Here is a 20,591-nt window from a genome sequence, read left to right on the forward strand (position 1 = left end):
AAGCTATTCCCACTTAAGGGTGTGCCCAGCTGCACACAAATCAAGTCCGTGAATGATAAAAACTTTTACCGCTAATACTGGAGGTCTTACATCCCGGTATAAATTTGCCTTTCTGGCCATTTCATCTATCAGTTGCTACAGAAAATATTTGCTAAGTTAACTCCTCAGGAGAAACAATGCAGGTCTCTGGAAATCACATCCCTTCTACAATGAAAATGATCTGCCAATTCAAGTTTCATTCGTTCAGGAAGACAGAAGATTTAAGGCTTCGGTGGCAAAAATAATCCTCTGAGCAGTGTTTTTCTAAAGTCAAGCTGACACAGGTATGTTTACTTTTTCTTCACTTAAAATCCCTGGTATCAGGTTTAGGTAACATCCACCTGTTAAGTCTGGCAAGAAATCTCTCCTTCCAAAGAGGTTGTCCTAGATCAACCATTTCAGAAGCACTTGAGGATAGTTTAAATTTTTTTTAATTATAGCAACATTCAGAACTTTTTAATAAGTTGATGAAGCAGTGCTCATGGCATCATCTGCAATTTTGGTACTGGCAGGGTGTATGCTTGCAAAATATTTGACATCACTGTCATCATCCATTTGAAGCGCCATAATTGTTTGTTCCACAGCTTCTTGATGAGAGTTGGCAGAATTTAGAAAATATTCTGTAAGAGAAAATGCACAAGACTTATCGGAGGAAAAGACAGCAGATACTTCAATGCAAACCTCAGCATACTATCATGAGGTTCAAAATCTAAGATGACAGTGCACACATATAGTCAAACTGGAATATCTGAGCAGGCACACAATACACTTCTGAATATACCGATGAATTCACCTTAAAAAAATTTAAAAATCATTCCATGTTTCAGAGCACAGTTGCTCTAAACAGTGCTGTTAGAGTACAGAATTTCTACCGTCCTTCAGTATAAAAGTTAAGTGTGACAGACTCCATGACCAAAGAGGAAGAAAAAACTTGCAAGAGACTCAAAAGGAATGTGCTTCTATTTGTGATGGAGGGAAGGTATCACAAACCCATGGCCATGCCACTCCATTTCACTGTCAGGCTTGCCAAATAATTATCAAACAATGTAACATGAAATAAGAGTGGAAGAAGTTCTAACATCTGACAGTTTTCATGAACTACACAACACAAGTTGCGTAAAAGCAGCATAATTGCTCATAGGAAGGGCAATTTAGATCTGAGGTTTAAAAAACTCCTGAACATATTCTTTTAAATCCGTCCTCCATAATATATCCACCATCCCTAATCATACACACAACATCTTTGAGGCAGGGACTACGTGTATTATAAGCTTACATAGTGGCAATGCGGAATGGAAGTGTACCATCCAGGTGGGGAACACAAAAATAACGACAGCAACAACAAAATTACCAATACTACATGATAACAGGAAAAACAGCGACAACCTTGACACAGTTGACAGCGGATAAATTACTGCGCATCAGCTGACCCATCTTAACTGTACACATATGCTTATGCAGAGTCTCCAGCACACAAAACACAGCTAGCAATAGCCTAGTTCTCACAGCGTTGGCATCCTTTGTGTTGTCCAGTTGCCTTTTTCTTCACACTTTCTATGCTAGAAACAGCAGTCCTCAAGCCAGTGTATGGTTTTGAGGAAGAAAGCGACCAGAACTGCATGAAGTATTCCAAGCATGGACACTCTGCTACTTTACAAAATAGCATTTTTGCTATTTGCCTTTACAGTTGCTTTGCAATCTGAGCACTGCTGACTCTTCTGGCATCTGCTATGCACTGGGGATGCTTTCCTAACCAAAGTCTGCAATTTGAAAGTTGCATGTCTTATTTCCCTGAAGAGACTCCAGAGAAACTTTCTTCCCACTGCTACCATAAAATACAAAAAACAAACAGCTCTCTCCCCAGTGAGAAAACAGATGGTGGATTTGTATGGAAGGATTTTTCTTTTTTGTCCTTATTACACAGAATATAAACAGAATTTTTTTTGTAACCCAATAAAAGACACTGCTCAACAACTTCAGAGTTGCTAGCTCTTCATTTGTGCTTTCTGTGCCCTGATGACACCTCTAGCTCATTCAGGGAAAACGGTACCAAAAGAACAGGATGGCATATGAACAAGACCTCTTATTTCCCCAGCGTTACACGAGAGTGGCTCGATATCACAACAAGGTCCATGGTTTTATCTCAGTGAAGGTAATATTCGACACCAAGGAGACTGTAAAAGCAAGAGTGACCCAAGTCTGATGTGGTTTCTTCTTTCCCAGATGACTGTAGAAAAGTGGAGGGACAGAAAGATACACTGTCAGCTCATTGCAACTCCTTCTGATCACTAACCTTTCTCTAAAAGGGTTTGCTTTAGCGTTTTTGCAAGCAGGACTCGAACATTTGGAACCCTGTCAGATGCCAAGTGTAATAAGTGTGGCAATAGATGCACAGCAAACTGGTCCATGGGCAGGCAGTCATCTTCACTGATAGTCTGGCAACAAGACAGAAGCAATTTCATTAGATTTCAGCACAGTGAAGATAAAATCCCAACACATTATCAGAGCTGACATCTCACTACCTTTATAGCATGAATACAGTAGGTAGCATCCACAAAGTTAGGGTTGAGGAAAGTCAGGCTCAGTTAGAAGCCCACTATTTTGTATGAAGTCTGGAAACTTCTTTATTTTTATTGGCTTTTTTTAAGCACTGTACCATTTGAAAACAGAGAAGAAGAGTGAATGACCTTCCAAATCCTTTTTAAGATTGATTTAGTCTTTGTTTTAACTAGGTACTATATCAAGACAAGAATGGTCCACCTCAGGAAACAGCCACTGTACCCAAACATGTTTCTCTAAATAAGCTCAAAGCTCACATTTCTCCAAATATTTCAAAAGAACCATCCCACTTGGTCAGCAGTCATGTTGGTCCCAGTCTGCACCTCTGCTACAGCCTCCAAATTTGATCATTTCCTTGGGACCCCAGCTAGTTTCAACTCTTCTGTTTATTTTGCTGAGAATACATTGTATTTGACCAAGCTGCACTAGCTGGCTAAGGAGGCATCGGCAACTCCTAGCACTCAATTTCTGGAGCGTAACCCAAAAAAGTGACAGACTGCTGCAGCGTATTATAAAAATCTCACTTCGTGCCAAGTAACAAAGCAGCTTCCCAACTCAGGGATTATTTTGCGATGCTTTTGTTTTATATTCAACATCAGATCTGACAGCCTGATGTTAATATCCTAAACTAAAGATGCATGCAAACTCATCTCTGCAGTAACACTGAACAAAGCAGCCATGAAACCCATTCACTTGGAAACAAAGTTCTCAAATATTCATGAAAATAGTGTCAGAGCGCTGAAGAGTTCCAGTTGCTATTCCCCCTTAATTCTTACCACCACCACCCCCTAAAATAAGATGAACAAAAAGACATTTCACCTGGCAAATAAAGACGAAAGTTTGCCGGCCAGACCATTTGCGGCATCTACAGAACTTTTCAACAAGTTCGTTCATGAGGTCTACCACGAAGGTTGATGTTGAAGCCATGTACAGCTTTTTTACCATTTCACTAACCTTAAAGAAATGAGAAGGGGGGTGGGGGGGAGTTACTTCTGACTATCAACCCTCAGAAGTTTGAAATCCTGAATTTACTTAGATTGCTTTACCAGCTTGTAAGAAATCCAACGGACGGAAGACACCTTGTCTGCACAGAGGCTAAAAGCGATAGGTCGCAAGTAGTCATAGATGTCTCTGGCACTGTACAGATCTAGAAGCAAGATCAGTTGCCTACAAGACGGAAGAAGAACCAAACAGTACATTAGAAGAAAAAGAAGAAAGGGAGCTTTAACTGTGAATATCATCATTTATATGACAACGCTTGCCAAATATGCAATATGGCTGTAATAAAGTGACTGAAAAGTAAAATCTTCTATTTTTCAATACCATCAGTTTGACTGGCCACTGGGCAATCTGTTCCAGCGTTTCACCACCGTCAAAAATTTCTTCCTTAGATCTAGTCTAAATCTGCCCTCTCTTAGTTTAAAACCATTAGTCCTTGTCCTGTCACAACAGGCCCTGCTAAAAAGTCTGTCCCCATCTTTCTTAGAAGCCCCCTTTAAGTACTGGAAGTCTGCAATAAGGCCTCCCTGGAGCCTTCTCTTCTCCAGGCTGAACAACCCCAAGTCTCTCAGCCTGTCCTCACAGGAGAGGTGTTCCATCCCTCTGATCATTTTTGTGGCCTTCCTCTGGACCCTCTCCAACAGGTCCATGTCTTTCCTGTGCTGAGGGCTCCACAGCTGGATGCAGGACTCCAGGTGGAGTCTCACCAGAGCAGAGCAGAGGGGCAGAATCCCCTCCCTTGACCTGCTGGCCACCCTGCTTTGGATGCAGCCCAGGATATGGTTGGCCGCCTGGGCTGCAAGCGTACATTGCTGGCTCATGTCCAGCTTTTTATCCACCAGTACCTCCAAGTCCTTCTCCGCAGGGCTGCTCTTGATCCCTTCATCCCCCAGCCTGTACTGATACCAGGGGTTGCCCCGACCCAGGTGCAGGACCCTGCACTTGGCCTTGTTGAACCTCATGAGGTTCACACAGCCCCATTCTTCAACCTTGTCCAGGTCCCTCTGGATGACATCCCATCCCTCAGGCATGTCAACCACACCACTCAGCTTGGTGTCATCTGCAAACTTGATGAGGGGGCACTTGATCCCACTGTCTGTGTCACTGATGAAGATATTAAAGAGTACTGGTCTCAATATGGACCCCTGAGGATCACCAGTCCTCACCAATCTCCATCTGGACATTGAGCCGTTGACCACTACCCTCTGGATGCGACGATCCAACCAGTTCCTCATCCACCCAACAGTCCACCCATCAAATACATCTCTCTCCAATTTAGAGAGAAGGATGTTGTGGAGGACTGTGTCAAAGGCCTTACAGAAGTCCAGACAGACGACATCTGTAGCTCTTCCCTTGTCCACTGATGTGGTCACTCCATCATAGAAGGCCACGAGGTTGGTCAGGCAGGACTTGCCCTTGGTGAAGCCACGCTGGCTGTCTCGAATCCCCTCCCTGCCCTCCCTGTGCTTTAGCAGAGCTTCTAAGAGGACCTGTTCCGTGATCTTTCCAGGCACAGTGGCAAGGCTGACAGGTCAGTAGCTCCCAGGGACCTCCTTTCTACTCTTTTTAAAAATGGGTGCAATGTTTCCATTTTTCCAATCACCTAGGACTTCAGCTGACTGCCAGGACTTTTCAAATATCATGGAGAATGGCTTGGCAACTACATCAGCCAATTCCCTCGGGACTCTAGACATCAGGTCCCATAGACTTATGTATATTCAGGTTCCTCAGGTGGTCTCAAACATGATCTTCTCTTACAGCAAGAGGGACTTTGCTCCTCCAGTCCCCATCTTGCAGCCCAGAGAGGTGGTAGATGCCTCCTTCTGTCTCTACTTCAGAGTATACTGGACAACTAGTAAAATTGTGGTTTCTTCAATTTGTAATGAGTTGATTAAGACTTCAGCAGGTTGCAGACACTAGTATGTGTCATGAATGGTAGAAAGCATGTCAAAAGAAGTGGTATGACATGTCACAAAGCAGCCGATTGAATGCCTCCATACCAGCAGTAACAGATAAGTGATTTGTAGTTATGAAATCAAAACAGCACTTAAATGTAGCAAAAGCATCATGACATCATGATCAGTTTTTAAATTAGGTCTCTCAAAATTTAGTTCAAAAGATACACTGTAATTAGTCATTATTATAGGCTTGCTTCATCATTCCTGGTAGAGAAGCCCTGGTCCCACAGTTATTCCTCACAAGGGTAAGTGCTCCAGCCTTGATCATCTTGGTGGCCCTCTGCTGAACTTTTTCAGTTTATCAGCATCTTCCCTGTATTGGTACAGATGCATTGCTCCAGATGAAATCTAATGAGTGCTGACTAGAGGCGGCTATCCTGTTCCCTCAACATACTGACTGTGCTCCTGTTGATACAGCTGAGGATTGTGCTTGCTCATGTTCAGCTCCCTGTCCTCCATGACACTCTGGGTCTTTCCAGCAGCGCTGGTCCCAGGGTAGCCAGTCCTTAGTCTGTCTCGCTGTCAGAGGCTCCTCCTTTGCACGTGCAGGACTCTGCATCTGTCCCTCGTTGAATTTCATAAGCCCTGTCCTCTGCCAGCTTTCCTGAGCAACTTGACCCTCCAGATCTGCCTTCCATAGAAGCCCACACCTACCAGTTCCATGAAAAAGCCAAAGTCTGCTTAGATGAAGCCCAAGGTCACTATTCTGCTACTCGCTTTCTTTACTTCCCTCAAGAGCTTGATCGCCTCCATTTCATGGTCATGAATTCAGCCTACTCATCAAATACAGCAAATTTAAGTCAAATTGCTAGACACTTCTATTGACTTCAAGAGCAACCAGATCTGGCCTTCTGGCAGCCTCTTTTTTACGGAAGGGTAATGTTTTCAACCTATGGTGATGGAAAAAGACATTTAGGAAAAATTTCTCCACCGGAAGGGCTATCAAGCATTGGAACAGGCTGCCCAGGGAAGTGGCTAAGTCACCATCCCTGGAGGTATTTAGAAGACGCGCAGATGTCCTGCTTAGGGACATGGTTTAGTGGTGAACTTGGCACTGTTAGGTTAACGGTTGGACTTGATGATCTTAAAGGTCTTTTCCAACCTAAACAATTCCATAATTCAAGTTCCAACTCTTATAAGTGATATACATCTACAGGGAGTTTTTAAGCAAGGGAGACGGGGATCAATTAATCCGCTAATTAAAAAAGAAATTATTAATGTCACTGTAAAACATCTGTTCTACGATTTTAACGGTTTAAAATATCTGTAACAATAAAAACAAGCATCCAGAAAACTACATACTCAGCCAGCTCAGCACGGAAACGCCAGTTCCTGCTATTATCAGTCACTAGGAATTCCTGAAGCTGATAAAGATACTCTCGTCTTTTGTCAAGATGAAGAAGCTGTAACAGTAAATATAAACTTACATAAAGAGATGTAGGCTACAATCAGCAGATAAAACAAGAGCTTTAAAATAGAACTAATGAAACACTTGCTTTTATTAAAGAAAGTCTTTAGCAATAGTGTTGCTTTCCTGGACTAAGTCCTATCACGCTTAAGTCTGTAAAATCACATGGGACACTACTAATCTAGTCTCTCCTTTTACTCTGGGAAACAAGAGAGGTAAGCAGTAAAGATAGTATTGATTTTAAAGGTTTTATGATTTCTGTCTTTCAGCTCCAAAAGTGAGGCACTTACAGGAAAAAGTCGTAAAGAAATTTGAGAAGTAACCTGCGTAGAGAGGTTAGAGCCATCAAAAAACTTAGTGCCATTCACTGACATCTATATATTGAATAAACATGTGCAAACCAGGCTCTTGAGAGAAAAGAGAAGTTATCAGCAACACAAATCTCCTGCAAAATATACTCTAGTGTTCAAGAGACATCTGTATGGATTACTGCAAAGAGTTATACCGGTGTTATGTTAAAAAGCAAGTGTATACAAAGAAATGAAGCCAAATACATAATTGCACTTGACCAGAGTTGAACAGAGACATACCTTCAGAAAGTCATGCAAGTGTTTAAGCACACCTATCCTGACTTCATCTAGATCTTTTAGAAAGCCATTGAAGACAGGAACTAAGTCTCCAGCTGTAAGCTGGTCTCCAAGGATGACAGCAAGTTCATGTATAGAAAATGCTAGTGTCCGCCGAACCTTCCACTGTAAAATAAATAAATAAATGAATGTTATTGATGTATCATCTGAAGTGCTCTATTTTAACTTGAGTGTCAGTATCCAAGCTGGACTCCCAGTGAGCTACAGTACTCACAAATACAATCAACAGTGTCTCATGTAACAACTGAAAATGAAATTGGAAGTAAATATAAAAAAACCCAACAACCAACAAAAAACCTAAAAGGAAAAAGGGGACAAGTGACAAGGTATCATTTCCTCTACCTGAATTCCAAGGAACTAGGCAAAGAGAAGTAATGAAAGTATTTTAATTTTCCAGGTGTCAGGAAGTAAAATAGTATTCCTGACACCAGTACTCTTCCACCTATTACTCTCTGCTTTAAATTCTTTTGGGTAAATTAGTTCCATACTACTACTATTCTCACTCATTTAATGTATAAAACAGAATAAGATATATATCCCACAGTATTTCATTGGGCATATTTTAGCTTCCATAATAGGTAAAGTTTCACCCACACTGAGTACCCAGCAGTCCAAGAACCAGTAGAGTTTTTACTCACCCTAAATTGAGGGGGCACCGTTTTAATGGAGTAACTATTTCCAATAAGTTTGGTTTTGTTTGTTTTTTTTTTTTTTAATAAAACAGCATCTATTCTGGAAAGCCAGCGCTTTCCAGTTAGCATGAGTACTGTTCTTTTGCCCTGGTTTGGTGATTCTATCTTAATTCAGATTAGACTGGCGATAAACTCTGTACAGTTTTGAATACAGAGTAATTGATTTTTACATAACGTTTTAAATTTATTAGCTAGTTGTTTTCAATGGCTGCAAGAGAGTTTGGAAAATATGAGCAATAGCCATGTATAAAATTACTCACTATACATCACTGAGAACTGCTGCTCTGACATAGCAAGCAGCAAGTTCAAGAGAGGTGAAGCAGTCTGAGAATGTTTAAAAAAATAAAAAAGAGCATCTCCAAAAAAGGAAACAAGGGAAGACTGGGAAACAACTGGAAACCAACAGTAAAATGTGCAAAGCCACCTCCTTACCACCTGACAACAAGGAAAATGCTGCTATTTCCAGTATTTGTTTTTAAAACAGCAATGCTGCATGGTGATAGTGATGTTATTCCCTTATGACTAACTGGATGCAGCACCAAATGGCCACCAAAAGGCTTGGCGTGACGCTGACTCACTGAGCTCCAGACATGCCTGCAGGGGTACGTGTCTGCTCATGCGCAGCAGCACAGCCCAAAATTCTCATACCTATGAGAATCCCAAGTACTGCCATAAGATCTCAAGCAAGCAGAGGAAAACAAGAGACCTCTCCTTACATTCCCACCAGAGATCCACTTCCCACTCAAACTGCCCCGTTTCCTTACTACCTGAGCACCACGCACACCCAGCTTCCTCTGAGACAAGTTACACTTTCATTCATTATACAAATAACAAATATCAGTGACGGAAAGCTCCATGTAAAAAGCAGAGCAACCCAATACCCAGTAAACAAGAGAAATAATCATAAAGGTTCAGATTATTAACTGTCACATCATAAAAGTTCATATCATTCACTGTCAGAGGTTCTGGAGCTTACCTGCATGTCAGATGCCAGTGTCTCATAGGTATCTTTCAAACAGTGCCAATTCTGTCTGCCTAACGTAAGTGCCACACCTGGTAGGCTGTAGGCACAGTGCTTGGCAATCTCGGTATCAACTGTTTGTGCACGAGATGGATCAGTCATTGATAAATACTGATCCAGCAAGGCTTGAGGTACAACATCCTACAGCAAGAAAAGGGTAGAGCGTTTACACTATTTTCAGTAAATCCTCATAAGGCTTACTAAAATTCTGGGCACACTGTCAAAAGAACATTTCCCCTCCCCCCCCACTATACAGTATTATTTAATTACAATCTCTTAATAACAATGCAAAGGTTTTCTATTTCTTAAGTTCCACCAAAAAGTTCCAAAGAAATGACGACATGACTGGGGGCTATTTGAAAATACATAGACCAACATTAACAGATGAGCAGCTGGATCGCCGTCTACTTAGGCAGATCAGGAAATTAAGGGACTACATTCTACCTTTCTACAAACATCCAGGCTGCGCCAACTGGCCATTTTAACTCATCCGTAAAAATAGGCAGAACAGAAAATGACGAGGCTTGCTCAAAAATAATCTTCCTATTCCTCTCAAAATCTTGGGGAGGTGGGAAAAAGAAAACTAAATTTAAATGCCTTGGGGAGGGAGAGAAGGGGAGGGAGCACAGTATAATGTGTTCAATATTGCTTCCAAACTCCCTAAATAAACAGCAGGAAGGAAAAGGCTTCTCCAGAGACAAAAAGATCTCTGGTGAAGACCAATCCTTCTCTCCACTGAGAAATTAAAGCACCTGAACTAAAATTTTGTGAAAGCCTCTTTGCGTTGACTTCAACACTGCCTTTACTTCAGTTGTTGTCAGTTTATCTCAGGCAGTGACTCTACCCGATGGGGTGCACAAGAGCATTTCCCTAACAGAGCTGTCAAATAGCTCAGCTCACATAAGTAACAAGAAGGACAAAGGTTCCCACTCAAGGAATCACATTGGTGCAGGGTGGCACACTTAATAATGAACTGTGTAACAACAAACATTCAATACCTTCGGAGAAAAAATAACAAAGAGGCAGTTCAAGCTTAATGAACACTTTCCCAACTTTTCTGCAAAAAAGCTGCCTGGGGTGGAGGTGGTTCCACTCAAAACATTTAACAAAAAAATCCTGTTTCCTCAATAACCTAATTTCTACCACAGGATAGTTTCCATAAAAAATGAAACCAAACAAAACCAGAGCCTGGAAGTCTATGACAATCTTACCTCATGTCAAAAAATACTGTCATGTCCTATACATAACTAAAACAGAAGCAACTGCTGAATTAAGCCATTATCTCTGAAAATGCAGAATATTTTAAAACCACTTATTTAAGAGGCTTGCTGTATTTAATAGAAACTACATTATATGCGAATGACTGAATGAAATGCATAAAAGAAATCCCAATATACATAAGAAGTTCCACTTACTTGATACATGTAGGAAAAACAGAAGTCACTGTCATTTACCTGCACTTTAGATTTTCTTTCTTCTTCAGGGCTGAAACTACTGTTGGTGCTCAAATCTGTATCATTATGAATATAGTGAAGTGTAGAGTCCATATTCTATGAAAAAAGGTCACACAAAATACACTCAAGGATTAAACACAAAACAAAGGTCAACATCAAGGGTCTTTTTGTTAGATTAAAGGAATACATGTTTTAATATCAAATACAATTTTGCTACAATCTAACATCAAAAGGTCTGTAAGATGAATCTTTCTGCTTTTAGTTTCAAACACAGGTTCCTCTTATTCCGCTCCATTTTGGTTCTTAAGGAATGAAAATCACACGGGAGGAGTACCTTTGCATTAAGAAAACTGTAACTAACATGGGTCACATTGCTTCCGCCCTGAAGGGAAAATGTGAAAATATCTGTAGCAGATTTTGCTGGATTTGTTGCTTTGGATTTGTGTTAGAAAAAGGTCAAAACAAAGCCACTCTCACGCTGAACAGCAGAAACTGATGAGACTTATGCTGTTGCTCCTTTCCTAGAGGTGATTATTCTATCACCTTCTCTACAGATGAGCACCTTATAAAACAGAGTCCTAGTGGACCATAGCTGCTGACAGTAGTCATCACCCCTCTCAGCAGTTCTATTAAAATAACTTCTAGCAATCATTCAAGCATCCCGGTGACATACCTGGGCCTTGAAGATAAGGACTGAGACTATTTCAGACTCTACCAAGCAGCAGAGGTTTGATAAGCTATGATTACTTGTGCTGCTGAGGGGATGCACTGTCACTTTCAATACCAGTGGAGTTCCCCAGATACAATGGACTTTGCATAATCAACCATGAATTTCAAGAAGTATGTGATGAATATTTGAAAAGTAGGTCTGGCTGCTGTCTGGTAGAACAGGACAAAGGCATTTTGCCAGATACAAGCCAACGTATCTATTCACAGATGCTGCAGAGTGAGCTCTCAGGGTCAACACAAGCACCAAGAACATGTCTACTCTACCAGCTGTTCAGACCAGTTTGACAATGAGAATTCTCAAGCAAACTATAAACTTCTTCAAAAAAGCCTCCAGGATACCATCTGTCTTCCTTGGTTTGACTGCAGAGTTGCTTTTTTCCTCTTCCATGATCTGCCTTCATCTAAGCACTGGGTTGTAATTTTAGTCACTGAAGTATAACTACAGGTGATAAAGAACAGGCAGAGCTGTGAGGCAATTGTATATCACTGGCACAGCAGCCCAAGTCACCTGTCAGGCTTATCAAGCAGCACCAAGAAGGTGTCAGAGACAAGGAAAGAACAGATCTGCAAGTGACTCCATAACTAAATGTGTTCAGCAGCATACAACTATAAAACCTCCAGAGCCTCTGAAAACCATCTCTGCAGGATTCCAGCTTGCCAGTCAATTCTTCACTCCTTTTCAGCTTTTTTTTTTTCTTCAGAAAAAGAGATCATTTTCAGCATTGCCAGAAAGTCACCAGCTTTGACTCCTTTCAAATCAAGAAATTGAGGCAGCCAGCACAAGCTAGCCACAGTGCTTTCTATGAGTTGCCCAGGTGCATTGGGATCAATACTAATGAAAAGACTCCATCTCACAACCTCTGCTATCCCAGCTCTAAAAGGCAAAGTTTAAAAAAAAAGATAAAAATAATACTTCATTGATTTATTGATTGAACTAAGTTGAACAACTAAATATACTGAAGAGTGTCACAGATGGGAATGTTTCTACTCAGCCGCTTTTAAAGTCAAATATGTATTCCAGAAAGGAAGAGCTTCAGTACAAAAGAACCACAGAATCAGTCGGTATTTAAGTCAATGCAGTATCTCTACTCCTGCAGATGAAGTTCCATCTGTACTTTTTCCATGTAACATTGAACTGAGCATTGCAGAGAGCCAGGACATAAATATTCAGCAGGCTTTAGCCTGAAAGTTTTTTGCATACCAAACTGGTGAACCACCACCGCCAAGATGCAAAATCTTTGTCACGGCCTTACAAATCTCTTATGTGAGGTTTCCCTTAGCTGCAGTGTAACAAGAGCTCCATGGCTGTGCTCCATAGACCGCTGCTTTGTGACACACGTTACACACAAAGCCCACAGCACCAGGACAAGTGCTGGCATTTCCTGACAGGGCAGCTGGCCCAAACACAGAGAGAAGAGGCCAGTCTCAGGGGTCCAGTGTCCTCCTGGAATCCACCCTCTTCTTAGAGAGAGGTACTTGTGCCAGATGGGGATGGGCTGATTTTAGTCCAGTTTCCTTTCTCATTCTTTTTCTTCCCTTCTCCCTCTACCTCCAACCAAAAAAAGAGGACTCCCACACCCATCCACTGGGAGTATGACCTGGGGGATTTCTTGATGCTTACATTCATTTATCAAACCTTACAGAGACCATGCAACTTAAAGAAAATCAAAATGGTGGCTCTTGAGGAAAAATAAAACAGCTACCCTCATCATCAACAAACAAGCTTCATCTATGTTCCAAAACCTGTTCACCTCATTACAACACCTGTTTTCATGTTAAAGAGAGATTCTCTATTCATATGTAGCATTAACGCCTTCAGGAGGCTATACAGCTGCAGAAGGACAAGCAAAGTGTGATTTTGCTTTGTGACATGTGCAGAACTGTGAAGGCTGCTTTCAAATATAAAATGCTGTAGCTTGTTTTTCCTGAAGTGTCCAGTATCCTATTGACAGTTTGCTATGCTGAGACTTAAAAAAAAAAAAAAAGAAAACCCCCAAACACACCCATAAACAAACAAAAAACCCCACCACAGAACCTCCTGTGAAAATCAGAGTTCTCTTCACTGCTAGGGGCAACAGTTCACTTTATCAGCAGATCACAGCTTGGTTCCCAAGTTGTATATAATCTATATATCTGTATAACCTCTATAATATTCTTCTACTTTTAAAATGAGGACTTAGTTCAGTGCTATTAACAAACAAGGAACTGACAGGTTAAGAGCATCCTTTTAAAGAGTAAAACTGAAACATGCAAAAACAACATATACCAACAATGTGACAGGTTCTTAAGCTTCCTGTCAGCATCATAATCTGTAAAGAAATAAAATGCAGGACAGGTCCCTCTGAACGAACACCATGCTCATCACCTCCAAAAATTAGAAGGACAGAGGATACATTTACACTGTCATTTTACAGGTTAGCATTAGAAAGAAGTGACTACAACAGATCCCATGATAAAGAAATATATCAAGTCTGACATGAGGAATTGGGGGCAGGTTGTTTTTTTAAAACAAACAAGCAAACCACACTGGTAGTGTTAAATTATGATTGTGATAATCAGCAGTATCCAAGTAAATGTCACATTCCTCCACTCCACTCCCCAAATGGTTTTGGGCTACACAGTAGTCCGATAGCTTAGGTGAAAAGTTAATTAAATGACATCAGTCCAGTGCAGACATTTTCAATCCTCTTTAATCAGAGCAGATGACAACTCCTAGACTTTTCAAAGATATTTATCAGAATTTTATCTGAAAATACCATTTAGGCAATATGATTCAACAAATCACTTGCTGTAATTTTACAGAGCATATTTTGGAACCATTGCTTTCTACATAGCTTTTAATACCACCAAAACTTGTGGCACTATATGCCGTGAACATTGTGGGTTTGGCCTAATACACAGCACAGAACAGAAAATGGTATCAAATACCACAGACTCCAATCGGGCAGGGGGCAGTGGTGGGGAGCTGAAGAAGTAAGTGCAAAAAACTTTAAAATATTACTGATTGCTAGAATCTTTCTCTTTCACCAGTCCTCACAACATCCTAGATCGCAGGTCCTGAACTCCTCTTATGCAGGCCAGTAAACTACTATAAAACACTTCAACAGGGAGCACCAGGAACAAAGTACCTCTTTCCCTGGGGGGTATGGGGTGGAAGCAGCAAGGAGGGGAGGGCACTGGAGAACGGAATTCACTTATCAGCTCTGTTTTAAGTAAGGCAAAATGAGGTACAAAACTCGCTGCTTACCTCAGTGTCACCAATTAAAGGCACAATATCACCCAGTATAGGTTTAAAATTTTGTTGGTCATTGATGGTTAGCTCAGTGTGTGAGTCCAATTCTTTGCCGGCGCTGGCCATTGTCTCTTCTTGAGGATCCAAACTGGATGCTCTGAGTGCAGCAGACAACACCTCCACTTGTGCTGCAGCACATGAAAGAGAAATACATGAGAGACTGAACTGCAATAAACTCTTAGCAAGTCCACAAATTAACCTTTAGACAGTGACTAATTACTAATAACTTACTGACTGGGTCTTTTGTTGGAGGTGGCAATAAGAGAGAGAAGGGAAAAAGTAATTCAAATAAAGGCTGAGAACTCGTTTATTCATACAGAAAGGATTTCAGTTCTGAGAGGCTGTGTCTCTCTACATATGGTCATTAAATTCTTATGTTTTTATAGCAACTCTAAAGCAAGATCTATATCAGAAGTAACTCTTTTCTGGACAGGTTATTTTCGCCTCTTTGCATCCTCCAAACAAATCATGAAGGTTGCACTGTTTGATGTCCTCTTATTCATCAAAAGCAAGCATTAGCACCTCACAGTCTGCCATCCACTCTTTTGAAAAACATCCAGGAGTTCTGAGACTGTTCTGCTTTCCACCCCTCTGCTTACTGCTAACTAAAAAAAGCTTTGTTGAGCAACATGCCTTGGATATAGCCTGACCTAAGCAGATCAGCTATCAGAGACAATCTTAGCTGCAAGCGACACAGAATTCAGTGCAGACTGATCTAACCCTGCCTCTCTCGCTCTCCACTTCTTTCCAAGAAGGTAAGGAGGAACAATCTCCTGACCCATTCAATTTACCCAGACATCCAAAAGCTCCATCCCTCATACTCTGGCTTTTCCAAGGTTTCTTAAATGCTCATTGTGAAATTAAACAACAAACCATATGCTTATGGCAACCATGTTACAATACTAAGTTACAGAATCTGAATTTCTCCCTCTAGCTTTTTTGATAGGTTTATTAACAAGAATTAAACAAAGAAAGTTGGACTCATTTGTAGATAGAAGAAACAGATATGCAATACATATGTCACAAGAAGCAAAATTATAACTCAGTATGATATTAGCTAGCAAAAATTGGAAAACACTACAGGTTCACTGATTTCTAGGTGGAGTCTGATGAGCAGGAGCAAAGATAATTCTTTACAATATACAATGCTAGCTCCATAACTGTATCAAATGTCTGACAGAATAACCAAAAGATATTCTTGCTGTATTACTGTAATTCACCTCAACAGGAAAAAAAAGAGCAAGTGAGGAACTTAGAAGCAAACATCATACTAGTATTTCCACTATAAAACACATTATGTTAGAAAATAGTTTCAATATGTATCTAAAATATACAATTTATAGAAATATATAAAAGCTAGGAATTTTACAATTTGTAAGATTAACAAAAGCTTGCTATGACTTCACTCTTCAAGTGTTAGTTCATTGACTATAGACGTCTGTACTTTAAGGCCCATGAGAATAAACAAAGATCAAGGTTAGTAAATTCCTGCAAAACTTAAAAGTTAAATACATCACCCCAAAACCATGCAAAACAGGTGGTCATTTCAGAACACCTGCTAGGGCAAGAAATGCTTGTCTAATTTCCAGTTTATTCTCATCTAGAGAAATCAAACAAGAAACTTAGAAAGAATTATACTCTGATGGACGCCAAGGACACATTTTTCATGAAGACTTCTTTCATGAAGGACGACTTCATGAAAAATGTACACTCCTCTCATTTTCACTTAAAAGTCAAGAAAGCTAAACACATACTGCTTCAACACTGAATATGTAATTACTGAAAAATCCACACAGAGCTCCAAAGATTACTTCTAGTAATAAGAGTGAAGGCATCTACAGAAGTAATAAGGGACCACCCTTGCTTAGGGGCCTAATCAGATGGAGACCACACACATATCCTGATTTCCTCTGCCTGCCATAGAGGAGATATGTGCACAAATGCACACCTCCTCAGCTTGTCAATTCTACAGTCCCAAGACATGGGGATGAAGGACAGGAAAGGCCAAACTCCTGTTGCAACTGCCTTCTTTCTTCTTTAAGTGCTTCTCCATAGGTCCTGTCACCAAGGGTGACTCCAGTGCTGTCATTCACTGAAAGGTGAATGACCTGAAGTCCGTAAACATCTTAAGGTCCTAGCCAAAAATAGCCAGGCACAGTCACTATGGAAGGCTCCAGAACGATGAAGTGCTTAGCATAAGAGGAAGAGAAAGAGAGTGCATGTGTGCGTATGTGTGTACGTATGCACAGCTCTAGGTAGCTGCCTTAAAGCTACTGAAACTTGAGACAGCCTCCTAATGAGCTGTCTTCACCACTCCGGGCTCAAGTGCCAGGGCACATCCCCTTGTAATCCCACCCAGATATGTGCTGACACCCTCCTGAATGACGTGGCTGCTGCTCCTCCCCATCACCCACAAAGATCTTTCCTACAGCCATAAGACAGGCAACGTTTTCCAGAACACCATAAAAGTACAAGCAAAGGATAAGGCTCCCCTCTCACACATCACACAGAGAAGTGCCTGAGCTCTTGGGAAGCAAGGTTTTGGGAGGAAGACTGGAAGGGAATCTGCTGGCTAACTAGCTTTCACAACTACCTTCAGTAAAAATTGAAGTGTAAAGGTCAGTTTTGTGCATAACACAGAACTCCTGCATTGCATTGGTAAGATAAAGTCAATGTTCACTGGATCTTAAACCATCTGCTAATTAACTCTTTCTTCCTTTGACTTTTGCTTCAGGTGAGTAGTTTTCAGCAGGTAATTATTTACCCTTGGCTACTGTACCTGCATGCTAAAATAACTCGCACAATCTTTAAATTCAAAACCACATTTTACCCAGCCTTGTTAAATTTTCGTGTCCTCAGGAGTTTCTGTCCTCTCAATATGCTTTATTGTGGTTTGCTGTTTCTCCTGATGTTTCACTAGAAGACACTGGTATTTCTCTTCTTTTTTCTGAAGGATCTGCCTTCCTTACCCTCACTTCTTACTCAGAGGCAAAAGCTACGGGCTCCATTAATGCGTACAGAGATGCTATGGGCTCCGCTAATGGGTACAGAGATGCAAGTAATGAAAACATAAAGATCAGAGAAGTTTCTTCTCTACTTCCTCCTCGCCTACTGTTCCATTAACAATATATTTTAGAATTTTATTGCAGGCAGCACTAGTATCCTAATTTATAAACATATTTTTTATAAGGGAATGAGATCAACTGACCCCACATTTGGGCTGGTTTATCCCTGTTAGGTTGCCATTTGGCAAAGCAGCCTGTAATTGGCATAAGCTACAGTTAGCCCCAGTAACCTCTAAGTCAGGCTTTCTCTCTTCCCCCAAATAATATTAAGAGGAGCTGACATTACATGATTTAGCATTTTCTATACAGAATATAAGGATATAAATAAAGATGAAGAAAGTGTCCCTGGAAAATAAAATAAAGAAATAAAAACGTCTGGGGAAAGAAAAGCAACCTCTGAAGTAAGTGAAGACGGCATCAGCCTCAGGGAGCTGGAAAAAGGTGACCCAAATAAAGACCCTGTGGTAACTTTAAAAGAGCTGGCATACTTCAGAGGAATGTGCAGGTTTCCATCTCCCAGTCTGAGACCATCAGGATGTCTGACCAGTGGATTGGAAAGGTCCTATTAACAGGGATTACATACCACTGATTAACTTTGCATAGCTTGTGTAGCTCTGCTAGCCAGTGGAGTTTGTCTGTGAGAAGACAGGCTGTCTTCATCTCGGTTGCTAACTGCTCAACTACCCGTTATTCAGATTTATCACTTTGGCAACAAGCTAGTTCTGGAAAGAAAGCCTCAAGGTGAAGATTTTTGGGAGTGAGATTTAGTTAAAGCAGTTCACCTTTTTCTGAAAATGAGATTATGGGGGAAAAAAACCCCCACGTTCTAAGGCAGCTGCTGGCCACTGTTAAACTGCACTTGCTAGAGAACTTGGTCTCCATGCCTTGGAGCAAAGATTTGAAGCTTGAAATGGAAACTGCTCTGATGATAGGGAGGTGCGCTACAGAAACATAGAAAACACAGTCAGGTTACAAACCCAAAAACCGCCCAAACAAACAAAAACACAAAGAAAGCCCACACAACCACAAACAGTTCGTTCTGTTTATGTAAACAGTAACCCAGTAGTGCTTGGCAGCCAAGACATCTGGAAGAGTGGGGTATGCACTGAACACACTGTACTCCAGGCTGCACGAGCTGGCAATGCCTTTCCTTTCAACTCATCCTCCCCCTTGTCATGGTATACTGAGGTACCCCTTAGATAAAAACTGAGTTATTCTGTTCTCAATACTTCTGCTATTAGCGATGCCAGCAGGTGAGGGAAGAAGCACCTCACACAACATAGAAGGGCGAGGGGAGACATGCAAAGCAGAGGAATGCAGAATCCAGAAAGGAAGAGAAATGAAAACAAAAAAGGAAATAGGAGGGGAAATACATAAAGAGGGAGGGGATGGGGTCCAAAGGTATAGTAGTTGCTACAGATGCATATACAGCAAAACGTATGGGGGGTGGGGGTGTGAAACAAACAAACAAAAAAACCCAACAAAAAAAACTGTACTCTGACTCAGAAAGAATCATTGCTGGTTGCATTCCGGTACCAAATCTCCACACCTCCCTCAGCTGTCAGGGACTGGCTCTGACACCAACTCGCAAAACAGAAATCATCAATCATGAAGGACATCACCTTATTACCACCACCAGTAATTCTGCAGAGTCAAATAATAAAAAAATCAGTGTGTTCTTAAGAAACTTCAATAACCCTGTGCCAAGGACCATGGCCAATATGGTTCCACATAAAAAAAACAAGAAAATGAATACCTGTTAAGTTTAGAAAATAGTCTCCAAAGCAAAACATGTTAAAAGAAGGGTGCTGAAGTTGCACAGTCAAGCACTGAGAAGCTAGGTACAGCCAGAGTTAAGGTTGTCTGAACAACATACACTACAGTCTCATTGCCAAACTACAGTTTTGCTAACTCACTCCCACTTCATCTTGTGATGTCTCTAGGATGCTTGCCCCATGTGCTATAGAAACCAGACGATGTGTACCTATGGGAGCTCTCCTGTATGGCAGGCCTCCGCTTAGCCCCCAGAGAGAACGCAGCATCTTCCGTTCCCATCCCTTTGCTGGGAATGAAGCGATAAACGCAGAGACAGAAGCACAGCATGGAAGCAGGAATCCAGGACTTGAGTGACAGCAAACCAATGAAGAAAATAAGTGCAAGAAAAAGGTCACAGAGATTTAAAAAGAAAAAAAAAAATAGAATGAAAAAAAATTTCTAGCTTGCTCAGTCTTTGCTGTCAAGAACCATCCCACTCACAGTACATGACTCATAAAAACATAACAGCTAGTCTTGTGGGGGGGCATGGCATGCAGGGAAAGACCCTAAGCACTGCTGGGGACCAGGGCTGTTTGCCAAACACTTGTAAGCCACATATACTGGAGACAACATCATCCGTGAAATTAAGAAGTTTCATAAAATTTCTATGAAAATAACAAATTAAGACCATCTTTGGACTGAATAGTTATACCATCAGTTTGCAACAACAGTTTTAGATGGTAAAGATGGAAGCATTAATCCTGGTATTGTCATGAGCAAAGAGGTAGTCAGGGCTCTGATCTTCTGGATCAACCCCAAAGGGAGTCTACCTCCCTGTTGTCACAATTTATGGAGTATAAGGTCCAAAACATAGGCATTAAGTCAGCTACTCAGAGACTTAAGTCTGGATACCTACCAATTCTGTGTGCGCTTCAGTGTTTGAGACAAGCAAGGAAAATGAATACCATTCTGT

The 20,591-nt window shown here is 41.1% G+C and overlaps 1 protein-coding gene across 1 annotated transcript in view; it reads right to left on the bottom strand.

The window, feature by feature from the left end:
- Nucleotides 1–495: 495 nt before the first annotated feature.
- PPP4R1 (protein phosphatase 4 regulatory subunit 1) overlaps nt 496–20,591 on the bottom strand; it is a gene marked incomplete at both ends in the record, with an annotated part of 72,208 nt that continues 52,112 nt past the window's right edge. Inside the window, 9 exons of the mRNA XM_082014525.1 lie at nt 496–659; nt 2,333–2,474; nt 3,418–3,552; nt 3,645–3,765; nt 6,858–6,958; nt 7,554–7,715; nt 9,279–9,464; nt 10,778–10,873; nt 14,754–14,926. Of these exons, the coding sequence (XP_081870651.1) occupies nt 496–659; nt 2,333–2,474; nt 3,418–3,552; nt 3,645–3,765; nt 6,858–6,958; nt 7,554–7,715; nt 9,279–9,464; nt 10,778–10,873; nt 14,754–14,926 (1,280 nt within the window). The remainder of the gene's footprint in view (nt 660–2,332; nt 2,475–3,417; nt 3,553–3,644; nt 3,766–6,857; nt 6,959–7,553; nt 7,716–9,278; nt 9,465–10,777; nt 10,874–14,753; nt 14,927–20,591) is intronic.

Source organism: Phaethon aethereus, assembly GCF_964289735.1.
Source record: "Phaethon aethereus genome assembly, chromosome: 2".
In the NCBI taxonomy this organism is placed as follows: Eukaryota; Metazoa; Chordata; class Aves; order Phaethontiformes; family Phaethontidae; genus Phaethon; species Phaethon aethereus.